Here is a 15669-nt window from a genome sequence, read left to right as displayed (position 1 = left end):
CCCATATGAGCACTCAACACAGTAGCTACCATTATTTTATTTTATTTTATTTTATTTTATTTTATTTTATTTTATTTTATTTTATTTTATTTTATTTTTACCACTACCACTGTATCTCTATGCCTTGTTTGTGTTAGCCATAGTGCTAGGCTCTCTCTGCACACCATCTTAATCCCCATCACAATCTTTGAAGACATTCCTGCTTTACAAGCGAGGGCACTGAAGTTTCAGGGGCTAATCCTGCCCAAGGACACACAGCTAGTCACCGGACAAGACAGGGTTTGAACACAGAGCAGGCTGATACTGAGACTCCATTTCCCATCAGGATGGCTATAATTCTTGATTTGCTGCATTAAAAATAAGGCAAAAAGTACAAAGCAATGACATCTAAATGGTTCACCGTGACATGGTAAACTGATGTTTAAAATGCTACACGAATGGGAAAAAGTCTGGAAAGTTTTGCAGCAAACTGTTAAGTGTTTACCTCTGGAAAGGAAGACTGGGGAAAGGTGTGGGGAATGCTTTTACCTTGGGCTGTCCACATTTTTATATTATTTGATCTTTTATAATTAGCACAATGGTTTTTATGTAAGATTTTTTTGCGGTATAGCATGCATACAGAAAAGTACACAGATTTTAAATAAACAGCTGGATAGATTCCCATAAAGAAAGTGCACCCAGGGAACCAGCACAACTAAAGAAAACAGAACATTACCTGAACTGGCCAGAGTCCCCTCATGCCTCCTCCCTGTCACTAACCTCCTGGCAAAGGTTACCCTGATCCTGACTTTGAACACTATAGATGAATTTTGCCTGATTTTATATAACTACAATCACATGGTATTTACACTTTGTCTGCTCATTTCTCTCAACATTGTGCATGTCTGTATCGTCCATATCACTGTGCAGTTACAATTCCTTCATTCTCACTGCTGCAGTGTTTTATACCATTATCCATATGATATAAGTATGTTGATTTATATCTATATACCACCATTCATTCCTTCATTCCACTGTTGTTAAGACATTTGAATTGTTCCGAGTTTGGGGTTATCATGAATAGCGCTGCTTTGCAGATTCTTGACTTATCTTTTGGTGCCACGTGGACATTTCTACTGAGCCTTTAACTAGGGAAATTGTTGGATCATGGAGTCTGGTCATGTTCAGCTCTGAAAGCATAAGTATTTTTTATTATTCTAAAAAAGAAACAGATGTAAATCATTGCTACATTACCTGAATTTTGTACGCATTTAGCATCTTTTCCCACATAAGTCATACCTATGTCTTTATTTTCTTATTTGATATGACATGAGTAGTCATATCTATTAAAATCAGGCCGAGTCTGAGGTCAAGAACCTGGCCTCCTACAAGACCAGAGTGTTCTTCAGAAAGTCACTGTTCTTTTGATGGCACTTATCAAGAAGGCAGTGTACTTACATGGAAAAATACACCACAGACCTCAGTTACGGGTGAGCTTTCCAGTTCACACACGATGGGGCTGATAACAGTATCAACAATCACCATACAGAAATTACCCTTTTCATCTTGGGTTCTCCTGGGTACATTTTTGTTCTGGAATTGGCTTCCTGCCACTTTCCTGGCCCATCCTTGGCTGGGCAAGGCGGGTCTGTCCACTCCCTGGTCATTTTCATTTGCCACAAAAACTGCCCCCAAACCCACTCTGAGCCACCCAGGCAGGCTTTTCTCTGGCTAATTCCCCAATTCCTCTGCTCTTCTGTTCCTCCCTGTCCACACAGCCATGGAATCCCAGGCCAGATGTCAATTCTCCTGGGGCCGGGGGAGGGGGCACAGCTTGTGGCTTTTCAGGTGGAACAGAGAAGCGAGGCGCTGCTCTCTGGGATGCTCTGAGCTCCAGGAGCACTTGGGCTGAGGCCACAGAGCACCTGGGACCCCACTCCAGCCACGCTCATGCACACGAAGGACTCTAGGGTGAGGATCTGAGAAGGGTCCTATGCGCATGTTGATGCCTGCACCACCATTAGCACTTCTCAGACCTGGGTGCTGGGTAAAATTATTACCAACGAAATAGTGACAGTTACGGCTTATCAGGAGGCAGAATATAGTGAAGGCTGGTCTGGAAGTCAATCTGCCTGGCTTCAAATCCCAGCTCTGCCATTTACTGTCTGTCCTCTGTCTCTGTGTCAAGGGTTGTGGCAGGGGCAGAAGAAGATAATGCAAGTGCACACCTAGCACAGGGTAGGAATTCAAAAAATATTAGCTACTATTAAAATATGATTATGACATGGAAGCCAGACCACTCAGCCAAATTCCAGCTCTCCCACTCACTGCTGTATGACAAGGGCAAAGTACTTAACAATTCCATGGCTCGGTTTCTTCATCTGTAAAATGGGTATCTTAATTGTATCTACCTCACAAGATACTTGTGGGGATTACTGAAAGGATATATTGAGCACTTAGAACACTGCCTGGCATATAAGAAGTGCTATATACAACTGGCCATTGATACAAGCCGATCAAATAAATAGTTCTCACACAAAACTTTCAAGTGTAAGCGGAGGCCCTGGTGATTAACACAAGAGTCATTTGGGCATAGATACTTACAGATGAATAACAACACAAATTCATTAGAAAACATTTCTGAATTTATAATATGTTTTCTCTATCAACTCGTGGTTGAAAGTACAACTAATGTCATGAGAGGCTGAGACACTTTTTAACAATAAAAAAGTGGGTCCTCACATTCAAAGGGTACAATACCATTGGTTTGCTTGTTTATTGTTTTATTTTATCTTCACAGAGAACTGAGCCCCCAAGAAGGCACACAACACGCCCGGGGTCACCTGGTGTGTTCAGAACTGGAGCTCAGCCTGAGTTCCTGCCCTGAACATTCTACCAGGCATCATACAGTTCTGGCAGCTTCCCCAGGCTCTCCTCTGAGACAAACTGGAAGTCAAATTATCTTTTAAAAATTAATTTTCTGACATAGCCACTTTTGCTCATTTTCAATGAGCCTTAACCTTTTCCTTTACAAAAAAAGTTAAGTAGTTCAACCACTGAAAAATTTTGTAAATTCAAATTACCTAACCTATGGGCACTGAGCTTCCTCCCTGTAAAAGGCAAAGAACACCTGCTTTCCTCTCCTCCAGGGAGCAAGAAGAGCAAGGCACAGCCTAGGGAACGAGCCCAGCTTGGAAGCCAGTCCTAACCTCGTCCTAGCACAAGAGTAATTCTGGTGCTCTTCCCAGTCCTGATCAGACTGGGATACTGACCTCAGTGATTAGATATAATCTCTCAGCCACCTGCCCCCGTGGCAATACCTTAACGCCATTCTTCCCTGCTCTCTCCTCCTCAAAGACAAGTCAACAAGGCTGGCATCCGCGAGTGTAAGGGGCAGGGTCTCTGGTCAGCAGGTAGAACATGACTTGGTGAATTTCAAGCCAGTAGGTTCAGGCATTCACTTACATGCCATTCCCATGAATTCATCCTCTTCCTCCTCTCTTAGATTAGCTGGAGCAGCTAGTATTTCCCAGGTGACCAATTTCACAGAATGAGGGAGTACAGAGCAAGAGCCATTAATGCATAATGAACCTTTAAGGACATGTTTTGCTTTTCATAACCTGACAGATATGAATCTGCTTAACATGATGTAAACCTACTTGAGGCTGTGTATAACACTGTTAAAAATCAGACAAGACCCTCTGGCTACAGAGTATCCATTATTAAGCACCCCTCAGGATACCTGAGGGAAAACCAGAGACTCTTAGCAAAGGCTTCTCAGGGACTCAAGAGGCAAATGAGCAACTCGTCCCACCAAAAGCACCCCCTTATCTCTGGCCCCACCCCTTCCTGTCTTTTGTCAGTTGCTGGGAGAGAAAAAAAGTCAACATAAACCAAGCAGCAATTTTGGCCTGGGTGTGGATTCTCTGAAGGCTTTCCTTGAAAGCCAAGTTGAGGAAATAAGAAATTGACATGGGGAAAAAAAAAAAAAAGAAGAAGAAGAAGAAGAAAACAAAACAAAACAAAACAAAACCTCCAGGAGATACACAACTGTAGATTTGGAGCAGGAACTGACAGAAGAAAAAATTTCAGGGGATAGTTGCAAAAGTGAGTCTGGGTCATCAGGGAGTCCAAGGTAGAGGCTTAAATGAGAAACTAGGAAAAGGAAGGAAAACAAGGTGATTCCCAGAAGTCAGGATAGGGTTATGTGTAGTGAGCTGCTGGGGTGCTGGCAATGTTCTGCTTCTTGACCTGAGTGGTAATTCTACAGGTATTTACTTTGTAATCATTTGCTATGCATTTATATTTTATGATTTTTTAATTTCACAATTTAAAAATAAGTTAAAAAAGAAAAAAACAATTTCAAGTCACAAGATTCCAGAGTTATATTCGAGCTTTAGTAGTTTAACGAAAGACAAGAGCCAATGCCAGAATAATTCATTCAAGAGAAAGCAAACATGGTTATTTAAATAAAAGGCACTCCTCTCCCAGCCTAATTTTATGGTTTGCTTTGGTGTGGAGACTCAAAGTCTGCACATACAAAACCATAGCAAACTGTATCTGCCTAGGAAAATAAATGTAGCACACCTACCAACCGGAAGGTGTGGAGAACTTTGTGGATGCTCACACCTCCTCACTGCCGTTCACTGTTTACAGAGCACTCTCACATACCTTAACTCACAGCCAATGGCTGGAGTCATCCATTGCCAAGATAAAGAAGGCAGCCTCACACAACAAAAGGCTCACCCCAGATACAGCTCAAGAAGCAGAAATGAGACCCACACCAGATCTCGGATGGCCACTCAGGGACCCTTTATATATGACAATGATTCTCCTATTCCCAGGAAGTGAGGAGACCCACATTTTTTCCAGGTGGAAATAATAAGATGAAGTAAATTACTGTCGGCATGAGAATGTCACCTCCTGAGCCACTTTAACTTTTCAACTAAAGCACCAGCCAAGGGCATTATAAAGATGAGCGTCCCTCACTAGACCTTGAACACCTTGAATGGAGCTGTGTCTTCTCCTTTCTGGGACTCTAGGGCTTTGCACAGTTTCTAGAATATGCTCTATGCTCATGAGACATGTGCTAATAAACAAACAAACAAACATACAAACATGAGGGTACAAACTATGAATTCACAGAATTGTGTTTTCCACTCCATACCATCATTCCTGCACAGTGCCACTTGCATTAAGTCTTTTAAAGGCAGCTAAAATGACAGGCAGTAACTGCCCTTTTAATAGATGGCCAATATATTCTCCAATTTTTAAAAATTTATCTTTTAATTTTTTTTTCATTTTTAGGGAGTAGGTAATTAAGTTTATTCATTTATTTTTTTTTTAATGGAGGTACTGGGGATTGAATCCAGGACCTTATGCATGCTAAGCATGCACTCTACCACTAAGCTATACCCTCCCCCCCTTATCCTCCAATTCTTAAGAAAAGGTTTCATGTCACACATAAATTCAGAAGTGGAGAGGGCTGACAGGTTAATTATAGACACAAAGAGCAGGGACAAATGGACTATGAGGTAAGCGAGTCTAAATGTGCCTTCCCTGGACAAACACTTATTAATAAACCTGCAAAGATTTACTGGGCACAGATAAGTTCAGTTTGGTGCCAGGCTTGAGGTGGGGCGGGTGTCCAGATTTGGGGAAGACACAGTTTCTGCGCTTGAGGAATTCGGCTGGTGGCTGGAAAGACAGCATGTACCTGCAAGTATTAATAATCACAAGAGGTCCCCCTGAGACAGCAGGTGGAAGATAGGAAGAAGATAGGGCCTAAGAACTGAGGCATCTACCCTTTTTAGGGGTGGGATGGTCAGAGAAGACCTCCTTAGTCCACTAGGCCCACCTAGATGGAAATGTAGGTAGGACTGTGGCTGGCAGATAAGTCAAAGTGAGGGGTCCCAATTCTTTTCCTCTTGCACCTCCCACCATATTCTTTCAGCTGCTAGAGGCAGGTACTTAAATCAAAAGGACCCATAGGGATCTCCCCCTTTCCTCCACACTCCTTCTCCAAGAAAAAAGAATGTTCAGATGGCTGGGGAGGCAGGTTTAGGGTCACCTTTAGCAGGCAGATGAACCCAAGAATAGATCTTGAAGTCTAGCAAGTCAAGGATACCAGAGAGTGCCTTTTGCCCCCTTCTTTCATTCAATCAAAAAATCTTTCTTGGTCTCCTTCTAGGGGTCACAATGAATGTGGTAATTCTTAGTGGAAGATCAAGACAGCCTTTAGCCCAGACTAGATGACCAAGGCTTGGGCCTCCAAACACTGAGTCTGGGTCTCCCTCGGGTTTCTGCTTTATTTGGAAGCGATGGATCTGGAGTTTCCGATTGACTCTGGGCCCTTTCAAACTGATGAGGCCCCACTAAGAATTTTTCAAGCACCAACTCCCCTCACTCCACCCCGACACACACACAAGGTGGGAACCCCATCCCCAATTCCTGGGGGAAAAGGGGTGATTGGTTAATAGTCCCGAAATGCCAGGCGGAAATACGGCACGGCCACCTCCCGCTTGGGAGGGAAATGTCCAAGAGGGTTTATTCGTGTTTGTTTCCAAAATCCCGCCATTTCTCCAAAAGACATGAGGGAGGTGAAACCTGGCCATGGATCAAGTTCAAAGAGAGAGAAACTAGTCGTTTCAATTGTCTTTAAAGTTAATCTCACTAGCTTGCCACCCCCAGTAAACTTCTCGCCCACTCCACCTCACTTTCCAGGTCGTTTCTGCTACTTCCAAGCTGCATCCCGCCACTCTGCGGCTTGTGAAGAACAGGGAAGTGCCATCTCCCAGCGTGCGGGTTCTGCCGGGACCCTCAGCCTCTCTCTCGCTGACAAAGCGCATCCACAAGCCGGCCACGCTTCTGGGGCGAAGGGACGAAAGCCGCCCGCTCTTTCTCGCGGACGCGGTTAAGGGGGTGCGTTCCCGCCGGCCGGCTGGCCTGGGAGCGCAGCGTGGGGGAAAGCGGCGGGGGCGGCGGGCCCCAGGCGCGCGGAAGGCATTCAGCGCTCGGCGCACCTGGCGCACCTGGGTGCGCCCGGCCGTCCGGCTCCGCCCCGGGCTCGCGAAACCGCCGTCTCCGGCAGCGCCCGCGGGGCCCCAGCCGCCACAGGTCCCCTCCGGGACACGCCGCTCCCCAGCCTGGGATCGCCCGGCTCCCCGCGAGTCCCAAGCTGCTCTTACCCGGGAAATGGCGAGCGGCTGCTCGAAGTCCTTGCCCCCCACGAGGCGGAAGCCCCACGGTCCCGGGCCCTGGAGGACTATCTGCTGGGTGGTCATGGCGCGGCGACGGAGGGCAGCGACCCGAGAGACAGAGCGGGCAGGACGCGGAGCGGCGTGCTGGGCTCCCCGGCGGCTGTCGGAGGAGAGCGCGGCGCGGCCCGGGAGCCTGCGGTGGGCGGGAGGAGGGTGGGGGCGGCTCCGCCCAGGCCGCGTCGCAGCGCCCGCCCCGCCCGTCCTCCCGCCGGCGGCCCGCAGCCGCTCCCCGCCCAGCGCGCCCGCAGAGGGCCTCCGCCGGGAGTCGGGGGGAGAGAGCCCGGGGTCACTTCGAGGGGCTCGGCATCTTAGCAGCCCCGCCCCGGCCCCCAGCAGCACCTCCCTCCCGCCCCACGCGCCGCCCGCCTGCGGCTCCCAGCCCCGCCGCCGGCGCTAGGTAAGAGGCGAGCAGGTTCCGACGACCGCGGAGGACACCAAGCTTGGCCGCTTTAAAAGAGTTTAGAAGGGCTGTGCAAAGTCAACCCCTTGAGGTCGGCTCCTTTTTCACATTTGCTTTCTGTGAACGCCAATGATGTTTTAAAGGTGCTTTCGAGTGATCTCCTTTGAAAATACGAAGCAGTCAGGGCAGTGATAGCCCCATTTTACACATGAATTAACTGAGTCAGCCTGACATTAGAAGACTTGCTGGAGGCCACACAGCTCGTTAGCGTTTCAACTGGATCGTCGCCCGGGGCCTCGGTGCTAAGCCCCACACTGGAACTTTTCAAATGCCAATGAGGCCTTCACATGAAGTTACAAGGGGACTTCAAAACCTTCCTAGAAACCTTTAATTCTGGCTGGATTCGCTAAGGGTTGTGACCTTCCCAACAACCCGCACCTCAAGTCTGGGGCGGGCCGAGGGCGTGGAAACGGAACTGGGTTCTCAGCCTGCCACTAGCTTCCTAACTGTGCTCCCTGTCCCCTCGCCCTGGAGTCCATTCTCCATGCCAGATCAGACCACGTCTAATTGTCCACTGGGTCTCTTGCTTCACTCTCTGAGTAAAGCTGAAATCCCTAAAAATGCTTGTACGGCCACCCACAGAATGACCCCAGCTCCGTCTCTGATCTCACCTCCTGCCGCACTGGCCTCCTTGCTTCTGCCTCAGGGTCTTGCATCAGGGCCTCTGGAATGCTTTTCTCCCAGGCATCCTAAGGCTTGCTCTTTGTTCAAATGTCGTCAACTCAATCAGGCCATCTCTGAGAGCCGCATTTAAAACCCCGTCTCTAGAACACCCTGTCACCTTCCCCTGCTTTTATTTTTCCATTGTATTTACCATCATCTGACATACTCAATTGTTCACTTATATGTCCCACCCTCACCCCTAAGCATCTGTTCCATGGAGTAGGGATTTTTTATCTGTTTGGATCCCTGCTGTATCCCAGTGACTAAGAATAGTGCCTGACACATAGTATTTAATTAATGTACTACATTGACCAACCTTATGACCTCTGGGGCCCAGGTTCTTTGTAGTTTTCTTTGTTCCCATTCTTCCTGGCACCTGAGCCCCAGTGCTCTGTCTCCTTGTGATCCTGGCCTATCTACCAAGGAGTCCTGTGCACAGATTTACACACAAAAGGATCATCCTACTTGTCCGATTGTGTCACAGCACACATGCCTAGTTTGGGAATGGTTTGCTTGAATTTAGAAATCAAAGTGGATTTATGTTATCTATCCATTCCTCTCATCTTGCATCCTGATATTCTTGAATCTGGGAAAAAGGAATGGAGTTACAGCCCACAAGCCAGCCACCTGCTTCATCAAAGCCAAAAATTATACTCTCTTTGATTAAGATTCTCCTGATCAAAAAAAAAAAAAAAAAAAAAAAAAAGCCTTATGTTTCAAGTCCCTTCAAAATTTGAGAGAATCGCTCAATTCTGGGTCTGCCCATAGATGTTTAGCAGTTTTGAATATTTTGTGTCCTAGGAATGGAAAAAGGTGGAAAAGCCACAGCTTCTATGCTCCCCTCAAGGTGGGAACTGCTTCTCATTCATCCTCAGGTGTCCAGCTAGCATGGACCTGACACATCGTAGTCACCAACAGTGTTTACTCTATACAGTATTCTTTACAGATATAGGACTCATTTGTAAGGTTGCTTCATTTAGTTATTAAATGTTCTCAGTTGCAGTCTGGTTCTACAGAGCAAGAACTGTAAAACAGTCAACACTTTGACCTGGTCATCCCCTTTCTGGGCACTGATTCCAAGAACAGAATTTAGAAGAAGAAAAAAAGCTATAGGTACAAAGATATTTAGAGCCACATTATTTATAATGACAAAAAACTGGAATTACCAGGAACAGAAAAGTGGCGAAAAGTGGCTAAATGGCCATATGAGGGAATAGTCTGCAGCATAAAAATCATAATTGTGAAAATGACGAGGCAGGGAAATGTGTTTTCAAAATAAATTAAAAATTATTTGTAAACCAATTTTTATTATTTGTAAACAGAACTATTTATAGATTTTATATTAAAAATAAAAATTATATCTACCTATTGCTGAAAATTAGATGGTACAAACACGAATGCTGTATTGTGAGATGGAACTGGAGGAAAAAAATGTTTTAATAATTTTCTCTAAAGTTTTCAAAATAAAAATCAATTAAATGACCTCAGCTCCCTGGGTGGAGACTAATTGCTGGTCTTTCTGGAGATAGAGAACCTCATCTTCTATCTTTTTTATCTCCCTCCCTCTCCTCCAGTGAGCTAGTTCTGAGCTGAGCACACTGCATGTACTCAGAAGATACCCAGGAATGGACTGACAGCTCTGACCCCCAAACACAAGCAAGCTTGTTTTATCTTAAACATCATTACTTATTAATCAAAACTCTCCAGTTTCCTCAGACCCTTGACTCTTGTAGAGTACTAGTTGACCTGGCCTTAAGCAACCTGCCTGAACTTCAAGTACCTTGTTGTTGTTATGCATTCCATAAAAGTGTGTTGACCTAAACAGCCTTCATCAAATATCTGAGTGGGAGGGGAGGGGGGGACAGATGTAGGAAAAATGGAAGCAAGGAGGACAGGAAAGGGACTGGAGGAGTATTGGTCCAGGAAGAGGGGGACACAGCTCTTTCCAGCTCTCAGTCCAGTTTTACAATGTAGACAGGGTGGGAGGCATCTGCTGGCACATTCTCCCAGCCTGGCTTCTGCAGAACTGACGACTCCCACACCCAGGGTGCCATTGCCAGGACCCTCCAGAGCCACTGTGCGGAGACTGCTTCCTGGAACAACAGCCCCATTTCTTAAGGACAGCGAGACTAGGACTGTGCTAAGGCTTTACATACGGTTTTATTTACTCTCAAAGACAAGTCCTGGACTTGCCCAGCTAACTGCAGAATAACCATTCCTAGAGATCACGGCCATGACCCACCTCCGGGACCGAGTATTCTGGCCGCGACCAACAGGGAGCGTAGGTGACGCCCAGGCTCCAGGCCCTGGGATCTGAGGCCGGCTCAGCCCAGGAGCCAGAGAGCCAGAACTCTGGTCCCGCTGACGCTGGGCGCAGAGCTCACAGAGGTTCCCCCATTCCCAAACCTGTGCAGCTGCCCGGGGACCCTGGTCAAAAGACATGAGAGTGATTTGCTTCTCTTTTCTCTAAAAAGAACCTCGAAACCCAAGCTGAGAAGTTGGAAAAACAAAGACCACTTTTCACGCCGAGTCTTACCCGCCTATCTGGTCCCCATCAGTCCTCAACCCCGCTCCGCTCCCAGGGTCAGTGCGTCCTGTACTAGGATCCCACGCGAAGCCGGTCCCCGCAGCACTCCAGGACAGCCGGCGGCGGGACCGCCGGGGGAGGTGCCCTCGGCTACGCCCGGGACTAAGCAGAGGATTGGGCGTCCAGTTCTTTCCTCTCTCCTGCTTCCTGCCCCTGCCCACTGGTGTGGGGTGGGGAGGTGGAATCTTGAAGTGGCTGTTTGGGATTGGGCGTTTCTGGGATTCCTCTTGGTTCAGAGCATGCTCCCGTGGCACGTGGGGCCCTAGAGACACCTGGACACCTGACCTGGCTGAAGTCCCCTCTGGGCTGATAAGGTGTGTGGACAGGTGAGCGAGTGGATCTGAGGCTGGTCTTGTGCCTAGCAGATAAGCAGCTGTTTTGTCCACCTACCTCCAGGCTCCCTGGACATGTGGCGCAAAAATTATCAAAGGCAGAGAGAATCCTGGACCACTATCATTTCTCAAGCATCCCAGAATATTAAAAGCAGAAAGAATTCCAAAACAGGATTATAGATAAGGTGATTTGTGTTAAATGTTCATATTGGAGAAGTTAAGACAAAAAGACAATATCATATAATAATATTGTTCACAAGATAATGGGACCTGAATTTTAAAACTGTGTGATGAACATATTTCATTGCTGTTATATTTCAGTGACCTTATATGTAACTTCATCTAGAGAAACTTAAAAAGTCTAAATTTGAGTCCTTAACTCACATGCACCCATCCCTTGATCACCTCCCCAAAAGAGGAAAGGTTGCTTGGGGTCAGAGTTAACCCAAGAGACCCTAGCCCAACACCCGGATAATAGACATTGGCATCATTACTAAACAGTGACTGTGAGTCAGAGTGTATGCTAAGAACTTGACGTATATTGCTGTATTTCATCTGGACAAGAGCCCACTAAAGTGCCATTAGTGCCATTATTACAGGAGGGAGCTCAGGCACTGCCCAAGTCTCCCTTCATGGAAAGACTTTATTTTTCCATCTCCTGAGAGGTGGGCAACCTTCACCTTTTAGCGCCCTCTGAGACTGCTACAACTGCAGAGAGCAACCTTGCCCAAAAGCACGTCCCTTCCCCAGGCTGCCTGCATTCAGTGACTGACCTTGGTGGGGATAAAGTACTGGCCATTTGGGCCCAACATGGGACAACTCTGATGGGTCATTATGGCTCTGGAGCTTCCTGTGGTTCACCTACTCCCTCTGCCCAGTCTAGCTCCCCTGCCCCACTCCCTTCCCCAGGCATTGAATTCAAAGGCCCTCTTTAATAAACATTCTGCACAGACATTGTCTCCAGGACCAGGGAACCCAGCCTGCAACAGGCCCAGAGAGGTTAAGAAAGTTCTCAAAAATCATTCAGTAACCGAGTAAAAGGGCAAGTCTGGGCAGGGAAGGCAGCAGGAGAGTGATAGTGTCCAAAGGACTTTGTAACAGAGGAAGGAGGGACAAGAGGTTATTCAGAGGTTCCTAGGATCCCAGAAGACCCCTCACGTATAAAATTCATGGAGATCCTAAGGGCCAGATCTTCTTCCTCCACTGGCAGGGACACCCACAGCCCAAGTGTCAGCAAATCGACTAGACTAGAAGTCTTTTGGGGGTTGGCTTTTTGGACTTCTTCCTCGGAGGAAGTATAAATTGAGAAAAGCTTTAAAAGTGTGAGCAAACATGGAGACAGAGGGGCCTTAGAGAACAGCAGAAACAGAACAAAGGAGTAGGCGGTGGGGGGGCGATGGTCTGGTGGAATGACATTATTGGATGATAGGCAGGCTGGAAAATTCTATGAGGCAGGCTCTGAGTGCCAGTGACCAGCTGTGGTGTGCAGTGGGGACAGGCAAAGGCTTCCCCTCCACCTCATCTCATTCCTCCCATTCCACCCATCACTCTCTCACTCTGTGACATCCTCCCCCAGATCCACTTCCTCTCAGGATCTGCCTATGCTGCTGCCCTGGTCTGGCCCTGGCTGATACTGAAACCAACTATTTATAGCATTTGAGGACAGATGGAGTGGCAGGGCCAGTTTCCATGACGCCAGGGCTCCTGGAGGGGTACTTCCTCTCTGCCAGGTCTCCACCCGCCCACTCTGGGTCTGTCTTCTGGCTTATTATCTCGGGTAGTCTACTTCCATGTGGTCACTCCTTAGGGTAGCTTCGAGGCTGCTGCTGGGTGTGCCAGCAATGATAACCGGCCCCTGACTCCTTGCATTAGACCACATTCCAAGCTGAGGAGAAGTCTCAGCCAACACCGCTGGGTAATGAATGGGCCATGGTGTCTTCTCCTACTCCCAGGACTAGCCACCTAGCCTCTAGCTTCAACTCCTACCCGCTGACCACCTGAAGTTACGAATCCCAGAGGGTAGGAAGAGAGGATACAAATTACAGAAGTCTGGAGGTAACAGAGGTCAGAAAAAATTAAGGTGGGAAAATGACCATGGAGACATTTGCTATCCAGCCAGACATTAGCTCTTATTTTGGGTCTTTGAATCATGATAAAAAGAGAGTTCTGTCATTTGTCAGCAGTGAGGATTTGGCAAGGTATTTAGCCTGTTGGGGCTGTTTCTTTCTTCTGATTTAGTCAACAACTGATTACTGAACACTCCCCATTTGCTACACACTGTTCTGTGCACTAGCAAATCAATAGCCAACAGAACAGACAGTTTCTCCCTCATGAGAGCTTACATTTTAGTGTAAAGGACAAACAATAAAATAAATAAGTAAACTTGATTGTATGCTTTGTGTGTATACATTTATGTAGCTGTGTATGTATTTAAATATGTGTATGTCTATGCATATTTGCATGCATATGTTTTCCTGCCCAAAGGGCCTAGGAGCAAAGGATACTTCAGAGCAATGAGCACATTTAGTTTGCTGATCTTGGTTTCTAAATGCCATAAAAGGAACCAGGGCTTCTCAAGGAAATTCTAGGGCTACAGCAGGATAGGTACAACAGAATAGATTTTTATGCAGAAAGTAAGAAAGTGCTCGAGTAAGTGGTGGGGGCATGTTACAAAAGCACAGAAGCCTGCTTAAAGGGCTCCCACTGGCCAAATTTTGGACAATATAAGCATTAAAATAATAAAGAATTCCGTATTTGGAAAAATAAGAATCCATAAGTCCACTCAGTAGGTAGGTGAATAGACAGATACACAGATGGACAGACGCATAGATGATAGAGGAAGGAAAGAAAGAAGGAGGCAGGGAAGAAGGAGAAGGGAGAGTCTTGCTTACAGCAGAATTCTGAATGCCAACAAGGAAATGTAGAGGGAGTACAGGAGTTTGAAAAACATCTTTTCACAATGTCATAGTCAAAATGAATTCAAGCAAGAAACATCATTGGATGCAAACTCTAGGGTGAGAGTTTGATGAAGAGCAGGATGCTTGTATGGTCTTAAAGTATCTCTCCACAGATTGCTTATTAGATGCAAAGGGAAAAAAACAAAACAAAACAAAAAACAACACATGGCAAAACTAAATACCACCTTGCCAGGAGATCAAAATGAATATCACCAGTGAGAGGCCAAAGAACACCGTGTGACTCAAATATGGCATCCTGAGAAGGACACTGCGTTGCTCTGTAACATTCCAGCCAGGAAAACATAACTTGAACCTCATAAGGAAACATTAGACAACACTCTGCTAAATGAAAGGGGTGAGGGGAGGGACTATAGTCTTCAAAACTGGCAATGTCATAAAAGACAAAGGAGGGTTGTAGACATGCTTCAGATTAAAGGAGAATAAAGAATCAGACAGTCCAAGTGCAGAATATCTGATAGTAGACTTGACCTTGTACTGGAGGGGAAAATGGATACAGATGGTAGATTAAAGTACTATATCAACATTAAATTGACTGGTTGATAACTGATTGTGATTGTGTAAGAGAATATCACTATCTTTAGGAAATACACATTGAAGTATTTGGGGATAAAGGGTGACACGTATATAACTTATTCTCAAATGGTTCAAAAAAAGTTGTAAGTGTCCCTGTGTGTGCATGTGTGTGTGAAAGATAGAGACAAAGAGAATGCAAATGAAACAACTGGAATAAAATGTTAACAATACGTGGACTTGGGTAAAGGATATATGGGTGTTCTTTGTGCTGTCCTTATTCTTGGAACTTCTCTGTGATCTTGAACTTGTTTCCAAATAAAATATTTTTTAAAAAGAAAAAAATGTAGCCCAATAGATGGTGTTCTGTTCTATGGAGAAAAATCAAGCAGGGTCACAAATGTCAACAATAAAAGTAATGAGGGAAGACCTTAACCCAGCGGGACCCTATGGGACCTTCCCGGGACAGACCCCTCCTCTGTATCCTCTGCTGCAGCGCCTCTATGAAGTGCCTAGATAATTGTATCTGATGCATCTTTCTTAAGTTTTTTAGATGCTAAAACCACTACCAAATGGAAGAAAGTAACTACTTGATGATCATGAGCAGGTAGCCCCCAGACCCTCTGGCACCTAAGGATTGATCACCATCAACCAATCAGGTAATTGTGCACAGCTGATCACAAGCCCTGGGACGCCCCTCCCTTACCTGGCCTTTATAGATGCTCAGGTGAAACCCTCTGGGGAGCTCAGGTTAATTAGAGCATGAGCCACACATTCTCCTCACTCCACCCCTTAGTAAACCTTTCTCTGCTCCAAGCTCCAATGTTGCTGTTTGGTCAGCCCCTCTGTGAGTCAGGCAGAGGTAAAAATTTTGGCAAAGCCAGCAGAGTCTGTCTCTGGC

At 46.3% G+C, this 15669-nt stretch overlaps 1 protein-coding gene across 2 annotated transcripts in view; it reads right to left on the bottom strand.

Moving 5' to 3' along the window:
• PDLIM1 (PDZ and LIM domain 1) overlaps window positions 1–11009 on the bottom strand; it is a 41621-nt gene extending 30612 nt beyond the window's left edge. Inside the window, exon 1 of one of the 2 annotated variants that reach the window (XM_014565522.2) lies at window positions 10898–11009. Coding sequence is in view for 1 of the 2 variants with exons in the window: in XM_032491284.1 (XP_032347175.1) it covers window positions 7167–7262 (96 nt within the window). In the remaining variant the exon portion in view is untranslated. Of the gene's footprint in view, window positions 1–7166; window positions 7452–10897 lie in introns of those variants that run through there. The other variant, XM_032491284.1, reaches the window with a different exon arrangement.
• Between the last annotated feature and the right edge of the window lie 4660 nt (window positions 11010–15669).

The sequence above is a fragment of the Camelus ferus genome, chromosome 11, assembly GCF_009834535.1.
Source record: "Camelus ferus isolate YT-003-E chromosome 11, BCGSAC_Cfer_1.0, whole genome shotgun sequence".
Taxonomy (NCBI): Eukaryota; Metazoa; Chordata; class Mammalia; order Artiodactyla; family Camelidae; genus Camelus; species Camelus ferus.
This window is presented reverse-complemented; position numbering and strand designations above follow the sequence as displayed.